The sequence below is a fragment of the Nycticebus coucang genome, chromosome 4, assembly GCF_027406575.1.
Source record: "Nycticebus coucang isolate mNycCou1 chromosome 4, mNycCou1.pri, whole genome shotgun sequence".
Lineage (NCBI taxonomy): Eukaryota > Metazoa > Chordata > Mammalia > Primates > Lorisidae > Nycticebus > Nycticebus coucang.
Genome location: NC_069783.1, coordinates 125,230,570 through 125,247,462, shown reverse-complemented (window position 1 = coordinate 125,247,462; position 16,893 = coordinate 125,230,570). Strand labels below are relative to the sequence as shown.

Here is a 16,893-nt window from a genome sequence, read left to right as displayed (position 1 = left end):
CTCAGGCCAAGTAAAGTGGCCCCATTATGACTACCACTGATCTCCCTGCCTTGTAATTCCCCTCTGATGTCTCCTAACCCTTCAGGATCTGTCATTGCCCCAGCCTCTAGCACAGTAACTGGCACACAGTAGGCTCTTAATTTGCCCTGCTGTCCCCATCAGGTAGCATTGTAGTTGGCAGTTCACATGGCCAGTGTCATTTCTAGGCTCCCAGGCTTGGCCCCACCCCGTTCTCCAGGGCATATGTTCTGGGAGCTGGCCGTGGTGCTGAAGGGTCCAGGGATAGATGCTCACCCCCAGACCCCAGTGGTCCAGTGGATAGATGCTCACCCCTGTGTCCCAGCGGGACACTGCTGAACCCTGACTCCCCAGGCCATCCTCTTGCCCATCATTCCTTCAGGAGACATTCTCCTGAGGGCCTCCTGAACCCAGGCATGGTAACGACCCTGTGAACCTACAGAGGAGGGCTCAGGGAGAGCTACCTCAGGGGGATCCAGTCATTCTGTCATCAAACATTTACCATGCTCCTTGTGTACCTTGGAGAAGCTCTCAGGAACCTGGGCTTTAGTTGAGGGTCAAGTAGAATTTTAAGGAGTAGAGACCCAGGCAGGGCCTGTGAACAGAAGAGACTGAATGGGCACAGGTCTGCATGCTGAGGGATGCCCACCTCAGAACTCTGGTGCCACCCAAAATTGATAGTTTTCACTTTACTTTTTGGTCTCCCCTTTTGCCTAGATCTACCAGCATCTCTGCCTCCAGCGCCTAGCCCAGAACCAGGCACAGATGTGCTAGAAACAGCAAGTGATGACTGAACAGAGGGGTTGGGGCCAGGCAGAGGGCTGGCATCTCAGTCCTGGGAACCGAGGGAGCCTGGTATGCTCTCTGATTTGTTTTTTAGAGACCCTGAGCCTGTGGGCGTAGAGAAGAGTGTAGCAGTAATCCTGACAGAAGATGAGGCCTCCTGTTAAAAGGGACAGTGCCCTGCCCAACCCCCAACCTTAAAAAAAGAGTGAAAATCCCCTTCTGGTGCTTCAGTCCAAATGGCAGTGGGAAATAATCACTTTTCACAGGCCCCTTATCCACAGCCAAGTCCTGTGCCAGTTGAATCAGCAGTGCTGGTGTGACTTGAAGAATCCCCGGCTTGAGAGATCAGGAGAGGGGTTAAAGAAAATTACCCTCGCCTCCTCCATGCTAATGTAATCTCTAACCAGATCTGCCTAGCCACAGCTCAAATTGCTTTTTAGATTAACATTTAATTATTAACAGGGTCCCTTGGAAGGCCTCAGGCTCAGGGATAGGGGAGGGAGTAGCAGGAGGGAGGTGGGGGTGGGCTTCTGCTCTGGCTGCCTAGCAGAGACAGAGGTTGGGGGAGTGACAGGGAGAGGAGTGGGTAGGGGAGAGGGTCAGGAAAGGAGAAATGGGCAGGGAATGAAAAAAAGGCAGATACCAGGACAGAGAGGCAGATGGAGTTAAGGATAAGTGTGGAGACAGAAGTATAGACAGTGTATCCTCCTGCTGGAGCCGTAAGGGTGGGGGGTCCCTAGGACACTCCTGGACAAGGGGCCCTCTACCTTTCTGTCCTGGCCAAGACCAGAGCCGGTGGTTCCTGCCCTTGCTGTTAAGAGAGTATTAAGCTTTCTGGGCTTTGTGTTGGCTCAGCTTGTGGTGCTGGGAGGGGGGAACCACCATGGAGAAGTGACCCACTCAGGGCCACACATCCGGGGTCTGACCCCAGTGTCCCCAATCCAGGGTTCATTCTCCCCAGTCCCTGGGCCTCCTACCATGACTCCAGACTCCTCCCTGCATTGGTAATTTTCTTTAACCCCTCTCCTGATCTCTTGAGCCGGGGATTCTTCAAGTCACACCAGCACTGCTGATGTCTCTTCATGTGGCCAGGCAGCATGAAGAGACTTCAATAGCAGCCAGGAGGGTGAAGGTGTGACCATGGTGAGGCTCCCACTGCTCTACATCCCTGAGGAGAGGTAGGGATTGCCTTCTGCTCCTAAGAGGGAATAGTAAGTGGAACTACATACTTAGCTCTTTGCATAAACTGCTGGGTTTTTTCCAGCTTCCCATCTTGTCTGCATTTGAGATTCTAAATCCCTTAAGGACAAGGACTGTGTCCAGAGCCCCCTTCGTGTGCCAGTAGGCCAAGGACCTAGCCCTGTGCTGGCATATGTTTGAGAACCAAACTGTGACACCTCTTATGGCCCTCATGCAACCTGGCTAGCCTGGCTTCTGTCACAGTTCACTTGGGAAACTGACATTCAGCAAGGTGCTGTGACTGCCTCAAGGTCACTCTGCCTATCAGAACCCCAGTGCCTGGCCTTTACCTGGCAGGTGCCACCCTGAGGCCATTACACACTAGGAAATTCCTGGCATGACCTTTCCCTCCCTATCACAACCAGTCATTAGCCTTGAATGGAGCCACAGAGGCCAGAGTAGGCAGTAGGGGCAGGGCTTGGGGTAGAGGTCAGGAGCCTGTGGCCCTCACAGGGTCACAACCTCTGGGCTGTGCTGTGGAGCCCAAGTATGTCTTCATGTTCTCCCTTGCCCCAGGACCAGCCTAGCCAAGCAGGGGCAGACTACTGACCTCCAGATGCGTGAAGGAAAGTTCCATTCACCTGCCACTTCAGGGAAATGTAGGAGGTAGGAAGCAGAGGCCAGGAAAGTTCGTTTATAACTTACTGGATTTGGAAGTGGAAAGTCAGTGGGAGGTCATTTCTGGCTCATGGTCCTTTCTGGCAGGACGTTCTTGCCAATTGCCATACTTCTAGAACTGTTCCCAGCACGTGGTGCATGGCTGGCCTCCCAGAATGCTGGGGAGGCATTCACTGCCCGGATGAATAGGTGAGTGAGTGAATGAATGGGTGGGCAAGAGGCACGGCCTGGGCTTTACTCATTGCAGTATTGTTCTGCCCACCTCAGGCCTCAGGATTCGGGCTCTGTGAATGTTTGAGTATGTGGCCCTCCGGGAGCCCCTTCCTCTCCTCCCCTCCCCCCTCTCCCTTTCCTTTCTCCCTTCCCCTCTGCTCCCCTCCACTCCCCTCCCTTCCTATCTCTCTGGATTCTAGCCCCTCTGGGAATTTCTAGAAGTGGATTTGGGTGCTGAGGAAAAGCAGGCCATGACTTCTGTTCCTCTCTGCCAAGCTGACTGGGAGCTGGGGGCTGACCCTCCCACCCAGCGACAATGGAGTTGCCCTACAGTGTGGGGCGGAAGTTTCCAAGTCTGGTCAGAGTTGACATCTTTAGGTTCTGCCACCTAAATGCTGTGGGACCTTGGTTTGATTGCTTCCCTTCTCTGTGCCTGTTTCCTAATCTGGGAAATGGGACCACAAAGGCTGCAGGGAGGAGGCAAGGAGGTAGAACAGACAGATGCACATGGGCTCAGCGCAGGAACAGTCAATAAATGCTCACAGCTGTTATTAGTATGAAGTCCTCGTCTCCGTTTCTGAGCTCCCCCCTCACACTGGCCTGTGGGCTCCCTGATGCCCCCTGCAGCCAGACAGGCAAGGGCCATATGACAAAAGGCAGGCCAGGGCCAAAGGCCCCAATTCCCTGTTCCTTTAATAAAAATAAAGACAGCTGTTAGCCATCCCCCTCTGATTCATTGTTCTGCCAAGGCCAGCCACACAGACTCAATTCCTCCTCAGACTTGGAAAGTTCCTTCCTTTCTTTCCCCTCCCCTGTCACATTTCCTTTATCTAAATCCTCTGCTATGAAAGGGCATATCGACAGCTGAGGGGTGGGGGTGTTATCTGGTGGACGGACCTTTTCCACGGGTGTCTCTGAGATAAGGCGTCTTATCATCCGCCATGTCAGGGAAGGTGCCAAAGCATTCTAATCATTGAGGCTTTCGACATTTTCCCCCTCCCTCCCTGCCACCTCTTTTTTTTTATTATTAAAGTCACAAAAGACCTTGAGCTTATAAACAGTCTGATTTGCTGATAGGGCTTCAAAATGAGCAGCATTCTCTGGATGGTCCTTGGCCAGGGGAGTGATGAGTCCAGTATGGGGGTTCTGAGAGCTGGATCTTCTGCAAGGTGGAGGCAGGGTAGCGTCACAGGAAGATCATGTCCCTGCCTTGCTGTGTGACCTTGTGTACAACACTCGGTTTCTCTGGGCCTTGGTCACTTCATCTGACAATAACCTATTCATTGATTTGGTCATTCATTCAACATCTATTAAATGATGACTCTTTGCCAGGTACTGGAGAGAGAGAAGCAAATAAGACACAGTCTTTGTTCCTACAAAAATTCAGTAGTCCAGTTACAACTCTGTGTGATTAAGGGCTATCGAGAGGAGGGGACAGCTGAGGCAGAGTCTATAAGACAAACCTGAGCTAAAACAGATCAGGCTGGCCATGCTGTAGGCAGAGGGACCGGCAGGGGCAAGAGGTTAGAGAGGTGTGAGGCAGCCAGGTTGGAGGGTGGGTCTTGGTTACAGTTGCTGGGGATGACAGGGGAAGTCATCCCCAAGCCCACTTATCCTTGTCGTGTTTGGCTGGCCCCTGCCGTCTCTTAGATCTTCCCACCTGCCCATGCCATCAGGGCATAGGGATCCTGAGAGAATGGGCAGTGCATTGGGAAAATTAGGAGTACTGAGAACCCCTTGTAGGCTGCAGGGTCTCACCTCCTGGCCCTCCAGAAGTGAGGAACAGAATGATCCAGGCAGTCACTGAGGAGAAGCTGAGTCAAGGCCTTTACTTGGATACTTTTTTCCCTGCAAATCCTCTGTGGCCCCCTGAGCTCAGTTGGATGGCCCCTCTTGGCTCCTTTAACTGCCTGGGCACCCACCATCAGAGTACTCTGAAAACAAAAGCCCCTCTGGGAGGGCAGCTGATGAGGTCAGGAGAGGCTCCAGAATAGGCGACCTGCTGGTACCCCCTCAACTGCGATACCCCCTTCCTCCCACCAGCCTGCCCATTTTTGCCTTTAAAGCATTCTGGGATGTATGGCTCATGGGGAATTGTCAAGGGCTGGGCTTCTAGACCCCTGGCACCTGGTAAAAGACTAGAGGTAGGGCTGGGTATGGCCAAGGCTCTGGAAGAAAATGACACGAGAGGGACCACAGGGACCATGGAGCCACATTAACAGACCAGAGAGGGTCAGTAGCCCACCTGGGATCTCACAGCATGTGCTGAGAGTGGGGGAGGTTGCAGGGCTTCCAGCCACTACCTGCAAGGTGGCCCTGGCACATGATGGTGTGTCCCCTTAGACTGCCTGTGTATGAGAGGGTGCCAGAGAGTGCCATTAGGCATGAGAGGGGCATGTCACACGCTATACATATATGTGTGTACATGAGCGTGCACCAGTGTGAGTGTGTGTGGGTGCCCAGCACGGTGTATCCTCCAGGACACAGCCTGCCTGTGTGCATGGCATGTCCTCCAGGGCTGTCCAAGGCTGTGGCGGTTATGGCCCTGGCCAGGCCTATGCCTGCCATTTGCTCACGTCCCAAGTCCCTGAGGAGAGAGCAGGACTGCGTTCCTGCAGTCAAGGACTTCCATCCTTGCAATAAGCCCCACTTCATTCCCTTTTTAAACTGTATAATTTCTGCCTGATTGTAATGGCCTATTTTAAAATTACCAGAAATCAAAGCCGGGAAGTGGATACCACAGCTTTTATTGCGTTGCTGTGTTAAGGCTGGCGATTGGGAGGTGGTGAGAATCACCTCCCCTCCCTTCATATCCATCCATCCCCCACTTCCTCTCTCTCTCTCTTTCTCTTTTTTTTTTTTTTCTGAGACAGTAATAGGAGAAAATTGGTTTTGAAACTGAATAAAAGTCCCTTTCAGAGGAAATCATTTCTTTCAGGGTACCTTTGCTGAAAGTAAAATAGAGCATAATGAAAGGTGGTTACGTGATTGTCTTTCATTTACCAAGAGGCCAGGACAGACGGGAGGCTGCAACCGTCTCGGAGAAATACAAGATTGGAATAATTGCGCGGTAACAAGGAGCTTGTTGTGAAATTAGTATCTTAAGAAAGTAGTGAAAAAAGGCTTTTCCTCATGAATACTTCATTATTAGAAGAAAGCAGCAGAATTTAGGGCTCCAGACACCTGTTTAGTATTAAATAACTTCCCTTTCTTCCCCTTCAACACACACCCCCCTCTTTTTTCTTCTCCTTTTTATGAACCAACAGGAGGGTTGAGGTGACCCAGCTTGGCTGCTCAGGACTTGGGGAGAAGGACAGGAAGTGGTGGGGCTGAGGTGCCTGGGTGGGTGGATATCAAAGGGTGTCCAGGGTTGAGTTCACACCTGGGCCTGTCCCTATTTGGAGTGAGAATCCTGGCTCAGGAGAGCCTTGGTGGCCCACGTGGGTTGGGCCTAGCGTGGGTCAGGATTGGCGGCCACTTGTTCTTCCAGGGATGAGCCATCCTCGTATCTCCCCTTGTGAATACACCAAGCAGACCAGTACTTCAGTTGATGGGGACATCTGTGTGCCCATTAGCATTTCCTGGGTACCCTTCCAGGTAGCCAAGATGACCAAGTAGGATCTTCACCTTTGTCCAGCTCAAGGCTGGCCTGCTCACAGAGGCCTGCCACTAGCCTAAAGGACAGCCTGCTGTGGGACACAGAGGGTGAGGTCTGACCCAGCCTGGAGACATCAGGGCAGCCCCCTGCAGCAGGTGACCACACACTAGGCGGGGCCCGGGCCACGTCTGACTCGTTGGTTCCGGCCCTGTCATGGTGGAAGTCCACCACTCCAGAGCCCTGGATTCTGTCCCTTCCTATGAGGCCACAGATGAGCCTCTTGATGTCTCTGGGCCTTGGTCCCCTCATCTGTCAAATAAGGAGAAAGGGGTGTCTGTTCAGAAAGTTTCTCATGTTCTGTGGGGTGCTGGGGAGGGTGGCAGGAGGTGGGCACAGAACACTCCCAAGTGACAGTCATCTCCTCTCCCTCCTCACAGGGACCCTGTTGGAGAGTGTGCCCCCCCGGGGGCCTCCAGCTCCGCCATGCTGGCCTGTCTGCAAAGGACCCAGAACCCTCCAGGCCAGCACCTGGCCTGCCCGAGCAAGAGCCTGGAGCTGCGCAAGTGTGAGTGGGACACCCTCCCCCTGCCCAGGCCACCTTTCCTCTCCCTTGCCCACTCTGAATCCTCTGGGGCTTGCTTTCTGTGCTAGACACTCTAAGCTTACACCACCTTGGGCCTTTGCAGAGCAGGTTGTGGGCAGGAAATGCCACTCACCTCTGACCATGTACCCTCACTGCAACCCTACTGACCCTCTAGGCCTCTGCCCATGCTGTGCCACCTCCCTGGACTTTATTCCCCAAAACAACACCCACCCCTTTGTCTGGCATGACCTCCTTCTCGCATCAGCACCACACTCCTTTGCAACCCCACCAAATGCTGTGGCACAATACACTATCCAACTCACCATCATAGTCCTGAATGGGATCCCAGCTCTAGGCCCCATTTGCTATGTGATTTGGGGCACATCCTTCCCCTCTCTGGCCTTGTTTTTTTACCATGTCAAATTAGGGAGCTGGACTTGGTGACTTCCTAGAGTTTGTCCTCCCTGACCATCTAGGGTCAGAGTTCCAGACCCTCTGATCTGATTATTTTTAGTTACTGCAAGGTTTTTTTTAAAAAATGAAGTGCCTAGAAACAGTTAAAAATAGGGAAATCTGCATAAAAATCTGGATTTCTAGTATCTCTTGGAAAAAAATCAGAGGATCCGGTGACACAGGCCTTTGTTCCTATACTACAGCTATTGGTTAGGGCTGAACTGTTGCCTCTATAAAGGGGATATCCTTTCCCATTTACCAAAGTCCCCACCCCTCCCTATTGCCTCTGTCCTGAAGCCCAAAATCAGTTGTCATCCTTATGCTTACACTGTAGTGTAGTATCTTCCAAATATTTATCTTGTGACAAGATAACACATTTGTGTGATCCAAAACTCAAAATTTTGAGTCCTGGTGCAGTGGCTCACACTTGTAACCCTGGCATTCTGGGAGGCCAATTGGGGTGGATTACCTAAGGTCTGGAGTTCAAGACTAGGCTGAGCAATAGTGAGACAGACCCCCATCTCTACTAAAAATAGAAAAATTAGCTGGGTGTGGCAGTGTGTGTGCTGGTAGTCCCAGCTACTGGGAAGGCTGAGGCAGGAGTATCACTTGAGCACAGGAGTTTGAGGTTGCAGTGTGCTAAGATGACACCACTGCACTCTACCCAGAGAGACAGAGTAAAACTCTGTCTCAAAAAAATGTGTCAATAAAGAAGGGGTATATAGTCTGAAGCCTTCACCTACTCTCCTCCCCAGAGGCAGATGTTAGTTTCCTGTGGGTCCTTCCAGGAGATGTTTTGTGTATGTATCAGTAGATAACATGTGTACATAGCTGTTTTACACACTGTTCTGTACCTCACCTTTTCACTTTGCAGCATCTCCTGTATGTTAGCTTATAAAGAACTCCCTCATTCTTTTGCCACACAGCTCTCCCTAGTAAGAAGGAACCATAATGTATTTAGCCAGTCCCCTATTTATACCCAACCTGTTGCTGTGACAAGCAATGCTGCAGCAACAAACTCTGTGTCACTAGGGTGTGGATAAACCTACAGAGTGTATGTCTGGAAGAAGCAATTGGGCTTTGACCTTGACTGAGTCAAAGGTATGTGCGTCTGTAATTTTGATAGATGCCGTCTGACAGATGTCTGTAGATTGCGCACGTGTTAACACCCCACAGCACCAAAGATGACCAGATGGAGTCTTCACTCTTGTGTGAGAGGGTCTGTTTGCCCTCATCCTCACATGCATGGTACTTTCAGGCTTTGCCCACCTGAGTGGTGAAAATAAGTCATGATGTAGTTTTAATTTCGTTTAATATAAGCGATGTTGAACATCTTTCATGTTTGAGCTGTTTGTTTTTCCTTTGCGTAATCCACTTATCTCCTGAGCCCTTTTGTTTGATTGGGTTGTGGTTTTTGTCCTTCCTGGTTTATAGGAAATCTTTATATATCTTCAGTGCTGCCATGGAGGAATTTTCTTTGGGAAGTGAAATTTGTATTTCCTTTTATGGCCTTTGGATTTTGTGTCATACTTAGAAAGTTCTTCCATGGGCTGAAATTATTATTTTAAGTTTCTCCAGGTTTCTTCTATTATGATTTTAAAAATACTACATATGCAGGCTGGGCGCAGCGGCTCACACCTGTAATCCTAGCACTGTAGGAGGCCAAGGCAGGAGGATAGCTCAAACTCAGGAGTTTGAGACCAGCCTGAGCGAGGGTGGGACTCCATCTCTACTAAAAATAGAAAAACTGGCTTGGCGCCCGTAGCACAGTGGTTACGGCACCAGCCACATGCACGGAGGGTGGCAGGTTTGAACCTGGCCCGGGGCCTGCTAAACAACAATGACAACTGTAACCAAAAAATAGACTGGCATTATGGCAAGGTGCCTATAGTTCCAGCTACTTGGGAGGCTGAGGCAAGAGAATCACTTAAGCTCAAGAGTTTGAGGTTGCTGTGAGCTGTGATGCCACGGCACTCTACCGAGGGTGACATAGTGAGACTCTGTCCCAAAAAAATAAATAAAAATAGAAGAATTAGGGCAGCACCTGTGGCTCAAGGAGTAGGGTGCCAGCCCCATATACCAGGGGTGGCAGGTTCAAACCTGGCCCTGGCCAAAACTGCAAAAAAAAAAAAAAAATTACAAGAATTAACTGGGCATTGTGGGACATGCCTGTACTCCCAGCTACTTGGAGGCCAAGACAGCAGATCATTTGAGCCCAGACATTTGAGGTTGCGGTGAGCCAAGCTAAGGCCACAGCACTCTAGTCTGGGCAGTGGAGTGAGAGAGTTTCAAAAAAACTACAGGTATGTATGATCTATATGGTTTTTTGGGGTTTTTTTTTTTTTTTTTTTGGTTTTTTGGAGACGGAGCCTTAAGCTGTGGCCCTGGGTAGAGTGCTGTGGCATTACAGCTCAAAGCAAACTCCAATTCTGGGCTTAAGCGATTCTCTTGCCTCAGCTTCCCAAGTAGCTGGGACTACAGGCACCCGCCACAACGCCTGGCTATTTTTTGGTTGTAGTTGTCATTGTTGTTTGGCAGGCCATTATTTGTCTGTCGGGCTGGATTCCAACCCTCCAGCTCTAGTGTATGTGGCTGGCGCCTTAGCCACTTGAGCTACAGGCACCGAGCCAGATCTATATGTTTTAAAAGGTTGCTTCTAGTTCATTTATGATAGATTTCTTTTTTTTTTTTTTTTATTAAATCATAGCTGTGTACATTAATGTGATCATGGGGCACCATACCCTGGTTTCATAGACCACTGATTGTTTTGTAATTTATCTGGTATAAAGTGTGATATATGGATCCAAGTGTATTAAAGTATCAGTACAATACTGCTTTGATTATTATATTTTAAATTTTTATGGCTTTATTGGGCAGTGCCTGTGGCTCAGTGAGTAGGGCGCTGGCCCCATATACCGAGGGTGGCAGTTACAAACCCAGCCCCGGCCAAACTGCAACAAAAAAATAGCCGGGCATTGTGGCGGGCGCCTGTAGTCCCAGCTACTCAGGAGGCTGAGGCAGGAGAATTGCCTAAGCCCAGGAGTTGGAGGTTGCTGTGAGTCCTGTGACATCACTCTACCAAGGGTGGTAAAGTGAGACTCTGTCTCTACAAAAAAAAAAAAAAAAAAAATTTTATGGCTTTGAGATATAATTCATATACCATTCACCCCTTTGAGGTGCACAATTCAGATATTTCTGGTATGTTCACGGAATTGTATAACCATTACCACCATCAATTCTAGAATATTTTCATCACCTGAAGAAGAAACCTCTGTGTTGGACAGTCACCTCCTTAGTCTCCAGCCGCCCTTCTTTCTCTGTAGATTTCCCTATTCTGGAATTCCACAGGAATGGAATCATACCATATGTTGTCTTTTGTGACTGACTTCCACTTAGCATATGTTTGCGAGGCCATTACACATCATAGCATGTATGCACAAGTTGAGTGTCCCTTATTTAAAAATGCTTGGAACCAGAAGTGTTTCAGATTTTGGAATATTTGCATTATACTTACCAGTTGAACATCTCAAATCTGAAAAACCAAAATGCTCCAAGAAGCATTTCCTTTGAGTGACATGTCAGGGCTCAAAGAGTTTTAGCTTTTGGAGCATTTTGGAACTGGGATACTCACCTGTACTACATCTTAACATTTGAGAGAGCTTGTTTTGCTCCTTGTTATCAGCCTCCACCTGAATTTCCTTGGCTGTTTTATTTATTTTCCTGTCTAACCTATAGAATCCCTACCTAAGGTGAAAACAAAAACCCTGTTCTTATTGTTACTGAGATTGCATTACTTTTTTGTTTTTTTCCTGAGACAGGACCTCATGCTGTTGCCTAGGCTGGAGTGCACTGGCTATTCACAGGCACCAGCATGGCAGTCTCCAGCCTCAAACTCCTGGGCTAAAATGATCCTCCCGTCTCAGCCTCCCAAGTGGCTGGAACTGCAGGTGCACACCATCACACCCAGCTGTGTTACATTTCTAGATTTATGAAGAAATGGCCTTTTTATGATGCTGCCCTTTCCTCTAAGAACATGATAGCCTTTCTTTTGTGTCCCTCAGGAATGGTTTAACATTTGCTTCATTTAGATCTTGTGCGTTGTTGATTAAGTTTACTTCTGGATAGTTTAGCTTTTTTGGCTTGTCTTTTTTTTCCACAGATGGAGGTTGTTTACATGAAGGCTATTAACTTCAGCCACCTCACTGAATTCTTTTATTGTTTATAATGGTTTTTCAATTTAGGCTCTTGGGTTCTCCATTTATACTATCATATCATTTACAAATGATAATTTTACCTCCTACTTTGTTTTATACTTTAATTTCTTTGTCTTATTAAATACAGTTGGCTACTTTCCCTGAAACTGGAAAAATAATAGTGGTGATAAGATTCTTGCTTTATGGCTTTTAGATTTCCTAATTAATGCTGGTTTAGGGGCAGATATTTTATCAGCTTAAATAAGTGTCCATCTATTCCTGTTTCATTAAGTATTTTTAAAATCAAGAATGGAAGTTGAATTTTGCCAAATAACTTTTCAGTGTTTATGCAGATGATCATATGTTTTCTTTCCTTCAGTTCATTAATATGAATAATGATATTAAGAGATTTCTTAATATTGAACTATCCTTGCATTTTAGATTAAACCCTACCCCACTTGGTGATGGTGAATATTTCTTTATAATATACCGCTGGATTGGATTTGTTTTATAATATTTAGGATTTTTCCCTCAATTTCATTTGTGAGGTTATTTTCTAATTTTTAGTTTCCTAATTTGGGAGGCTGTTTTGGTTGGGTTTTGCTATATTACAGCTCATAAAATGGAGCTTCTTTCAGTGTGGTTCAGAACAATTTAAATAGACATGGAGTTATCTGTTCTTTAAAGTTTTATTGATCCACCAGGACACATTTATTTGGAAGGTGGGTGGCTCTTTGGAAATGTTCTCTATTTCTTGTGTAATAATTGGTCTGCTTTAATTGTTCTACTACTTCTTGATTGAGTTTGGTAAATTATGTTTCTCTAGAAAACTATCCATTTTGGATATTGAACAAAATAATTTTTTACAGTTCTTTTTTTTTTTTTTTTTTTTTTTTTTTTGAGGCAGAGTCTCACCATGTCACCCTTGGTAGAGTGCCGTAGCATCACAGCTCACAGCAACCTCCAACTCCTGGGCTTAAGCTGTTCTCCTGCCTCAGCCTCCCAAGTAGCCGGGACTACAGGCGCCTGCCAAAATGCCCGGCTATTTTTTGGTTGGAGTTGTCACTGTTGTTTGGCAGGCCCAGGCTGGATTCGAACCCACCAGCTCTGGTGTATGTGGCTAGTACCCAAGCTGCTTGAGCTACAGGCACTGAGCTTAGAATTCTTTTAAGTGGTGAATCAGCCTTGTTTCTTACATTATACATTTTGTGCTCTTTTCTTTGTTTTTCTTCATTGGGTTAGTTAGCTAATGACATTATCTGTCCCCCTTCCTCAAAGATCCATCTTTAGGATTTTCTGGTTTCTAATTCATTAAGTTATGTCTTTATCTTTATTAAAGGCTTCTTTCTATTTTCCTTAGGTTTTAATTTCTTGAGTTAGAGACTTAAATATTTATACCAATAAAAAAGAAAAAGGAAAAATCAAGGCCTTGAAGTTTCTGAGCACTGCTGAGCTATATTTTCTAATATGTAGTATTTTCATTATCATTCCCTAGATATACGATAATCTGGTTTTGATTTCTTCTTTATCCTAATACTCATTTGAATTCCACCTATCAACTCAAGTAGTAAGTGCTTCTGTGTTTCATTACTTTTAGAGGTTTTTTGTTTGTTTGTTTGTTTGTTTGCATTATGATCAGGACTCATCTATTATTTCTACTTTCTTGGAATTTATTAAAATTTTCTAAGTGATATAATTGTGAGAATTGTGTGGATTTTTTTATGGAGACTTGAAGATAGTGATTCTATTTTCAAGATTCAGAGTTTAGTGAATACCAACAATTATATCCACCACATTAATTACGTTGTTAGATTTTCTTTACCTTACCTGTCTGAGATAGAGAAAGGAATTAGACACTTATTGCTAACATGTTCCTATTCTTGTAGCACCTGTAGCTTTGACCTTATGAATGGTGATGCAGTGTTATTTAGTGCACAGATATTACCTAAGATTATACCTTAAATCTTCTTAGTAAATTACATCCTAATAGATAAAATTGAATTCAGGCCAAAAAGGCCAGTATTCAACTTTACCTATTAAGATGGTAATCTCTGCGTTTTTTTAATTCACATTTTTCTTGAAACCTTTGCCAATCCTTTTAATTCAGACTTTCTGAATTACTTTATTTAGATGTGACTTGTACTATAGAGTTGGATTAAGCTTTGCGATCCAGTCAGAATGCTTTTTTTCTCCTTTAATAGAGTTTAGCCCATTTACATTTATTGATATGACAGATATCTAGTCTTAGTTCAATCTTTTGTGCTTTAATTGCTTTAAAAAATCTTTTTGTGGTCTGTGTATCTACTAATCATAAGGAAGGTTGGTGGTGATGTTCTAGTGGTACAACTGTAAATAATTCCTTAATCCTCTGTGTCTTTACAATAATATGTTACTTTCCCTAAGAGAAATAAAATGATGAAATTAGTGCATTTCCTTTTTGTCTCTGAAACATTTTTCATGGAATTCTTTTTTTTTTATTAAATCATAGCTGTGTACATTGATATAATCATGGGGCATCATTCACTAGCTTCACAGACCATTTACCAAGTTTCACATATACCCTTGTAAGATGCACCGCTGGTGTAATCCCACTAGTCCCCTTCCTTCTACCCACTTCCCCCCCTCCTCCCCTCCCTCTCCCCCTGCCCCCTATTCTTAGGTTGTAACTGGGTTATAGCTTTCATGTGAAAACCCTAAATTAGTTTCATAGTAGGGCTGAGTACATTGGGTACTTTTTCTTCCATTCTTGAGATACTTTACTAAGAAGAATATGTTCCAGCTTTTTCATGGAATTCTTACTAAACCTCTATGACCTGCTATCAGCTTTAAATGATTATCTTTTGATTCCAGCTATCAAAGACAAGGATATCAGTCCACTTATACTACTCTTCCCTTTTTTCCATACCTGTATCTATACCTGTATTCTTAGGACTTGTCATGTTAGCATCTAGCTACATCACCACGATTACCACATTTGTTTCGGTAAATCAGATCAGTGCTCACTACCAATTCTTTTGCCTTACTTTCCCATCATCCAAAGTTATCCCTCCAATATGTTGCTTAAGAAGGCCTCATGTTAACAGTATTCCTGGAGTTCACACTCAGAAGGTCTATCTGTTGCATTTTTACTTGAATAGGTTAAGTAAAAAAAAAAAAATTCCGGCTCAGCACCCATAGCACAGTGGTTACGGCGCTGGCCACATGCACCAAGGGTGGTGGGTTCAAACCCAACCCGGGCCAACTAAACAACAATGACAAATGCAACAATGCCTGCCCGTTGTGGCGGGCACGTATAGTCCCAGCTACTTGGGAGGCTGAGGTAAGAGAATTGCTTAAGCCCAAGAGTTTGAGGTTGCTGTGAGGTATGACACCACGGCACTCTACCGAGGGCGACATAATAAAACTCTGTCTTAAAAAAAAAAAAAAAAGAAAAAACAATTCCTGGGTCATTTTGTTTCCTTGAGGATTTTTTAGGATTTGTTCTGCTGTCTTCTAATGTTGCGTGTTACCATGGAGCAATTTCCCCCACTTATGCTTTATCTTCCCATCTTTAATGTCGTTACTTTGTAGGATGTGTCTTGCAGTTGACTATTCAGAGTTGGTTTTCTAAGGCAAGAGGATCACTTGTGCCTAAGAATTTGAGGTTGCTGTGAGCTGTGATGCCATGGCAGGGTGACATAGTGAGGTTCTGTCTTAAAAAAAAAAAAAAAAAAAAAACAGTTGGTTTTCCCTGGAACATGGTGCTGTGCCCTTTCGGCATCAGATCCGAGGCTTGTATTATTTAAGCCTCCTTCCTTGGGGACTGCAGTTGAGGATATGTTGGCTGTCTTTCACCTGTCTTCCCTGTGTACCCATTTCTGACTAAGCCTTTCTAACACCTTATGTCCCTTTCATATTGCTCACTTTCTTCCTGTGTTTTTAGCACCTTTTTTTTCTCCTTCTGCTCACTTTATTTCCCCCTTTTCGGGGACATGTTCCCCCCCCCCCCCGCCCTTCTATGCTTGTATATCTTCTTTGTGTTTTGCTTTGTAAAAACAATTGCTTACTAAGTTTTTTCCTTCCTGATGAAATCCTTGGCTATAAATCTTCATCTCTTCTATGGCTACTTGGTCAAAAACACCATGACTTTACTAATGCTTTGCCTTGCCCTCATTTTTTAGTGTATTTTGATTAGGTCTGAAGCTGGTTCAAGGAAGTGAACTTTTCCCAGCCTAGCTATTTGTAGGAGGCTCAGATTGGGGAATAGCCAGGGCCACATCCTGGGCTAACAAATTTTCCTCATGACCCTGAGTTTCATATGTGAATTCATTTATCCTTTAATTCTCTTGGTTGCCTCAGAAACATGCAGGTTCTTGCAAATATGGCTTGTCCGTGTGACTTCTTATGTAGCCTCGCCTTCTTTCTCTTCTCAACCAAGTGTTTTTCAACCTTTTTTATCTCACAGCACACTTGAATCTATAGTTAAACTTATGTGGCACACTTAAATTATATTGATTTTTAAAAAGAGTTAAAAAGTGATATATTTACTGTGCTTTAAACTTCTTTCAGAAATAATTTAATTAATGATCTTTAAAAATTTTTGCGGCACATCTAAGATCCTCTTACAGCACACTGGTTGAAAGTCACTGGTCTAAGAAGAAAAGGTCCTGTCACCAGTGACATACCTGTGCTTTCACCACCTTAAATAAAGGGGCTAGATTTTGTACCTCAGGGTGTGCCTCACTTTTGGGAGGTCTACTCTGCTGGCTCTTTCTCTTTCTGAAAGCTGCAGCTGTGGCACCTATTTTCTGCTTCCCTCAGCCCCACCTGATCTCTGCAGCTACTGGCAGTCCACTTTTTTGTTGAGGGGTTTTGCAGCGGCATTGTATTTCATTTTGTGGATAAAGAATGACAACATTTAACCATCCTTTTGCTTATGAACATTTAGGTTGTTTCTAGTCTCTCATTATTTTAAGCACTCCTGTGATGAACATATTTGTATCAAAATTCTTCCAGGCTGGACTCCTGGTTAAAAAGGTCAGTTCATTTTAACCTTTGATTGCTGCTATCCAGCTCTCTGCCTGGCCCTTTGCTGCCAACTGGCCAGAGGCAGGAGCCAGGCCTGCTGACCTGAGCTGGTCCTTCCTTCCTGCTCTAAGGCTAGAACGAGAGAGAATGGAGAACAACCAAGGATGTCCTGCTTCCCCTGCCTA

At 45.7% G+C, this 16,893-nt stretch overlaps 1 protein-coding gene across 1 annotated transcript in view; it reads left to right on the top strand.

Annotated features, from left to right (window-relative positions):
* FAM222A (family with sequence similarity 222 member A) overlaps positions 1-16,893 on the top strand; it is a 57,233-nt gene that overhangs the window by 22,382 nt on the left and 17,958 nt on the right. The window contains exon 2 of the mRNA XM_053589837.1: positions 6,910-7,037. Coding sequence (XP_053445812.1) covers positions 6,956-7,037 — 82 coding nt within the window. The 5' untranslated portion in view covers positions 6,910-6,955. The remainder of the gene's footprint in view (positions 1-6,909; positions 7,038-16,893) is intronic.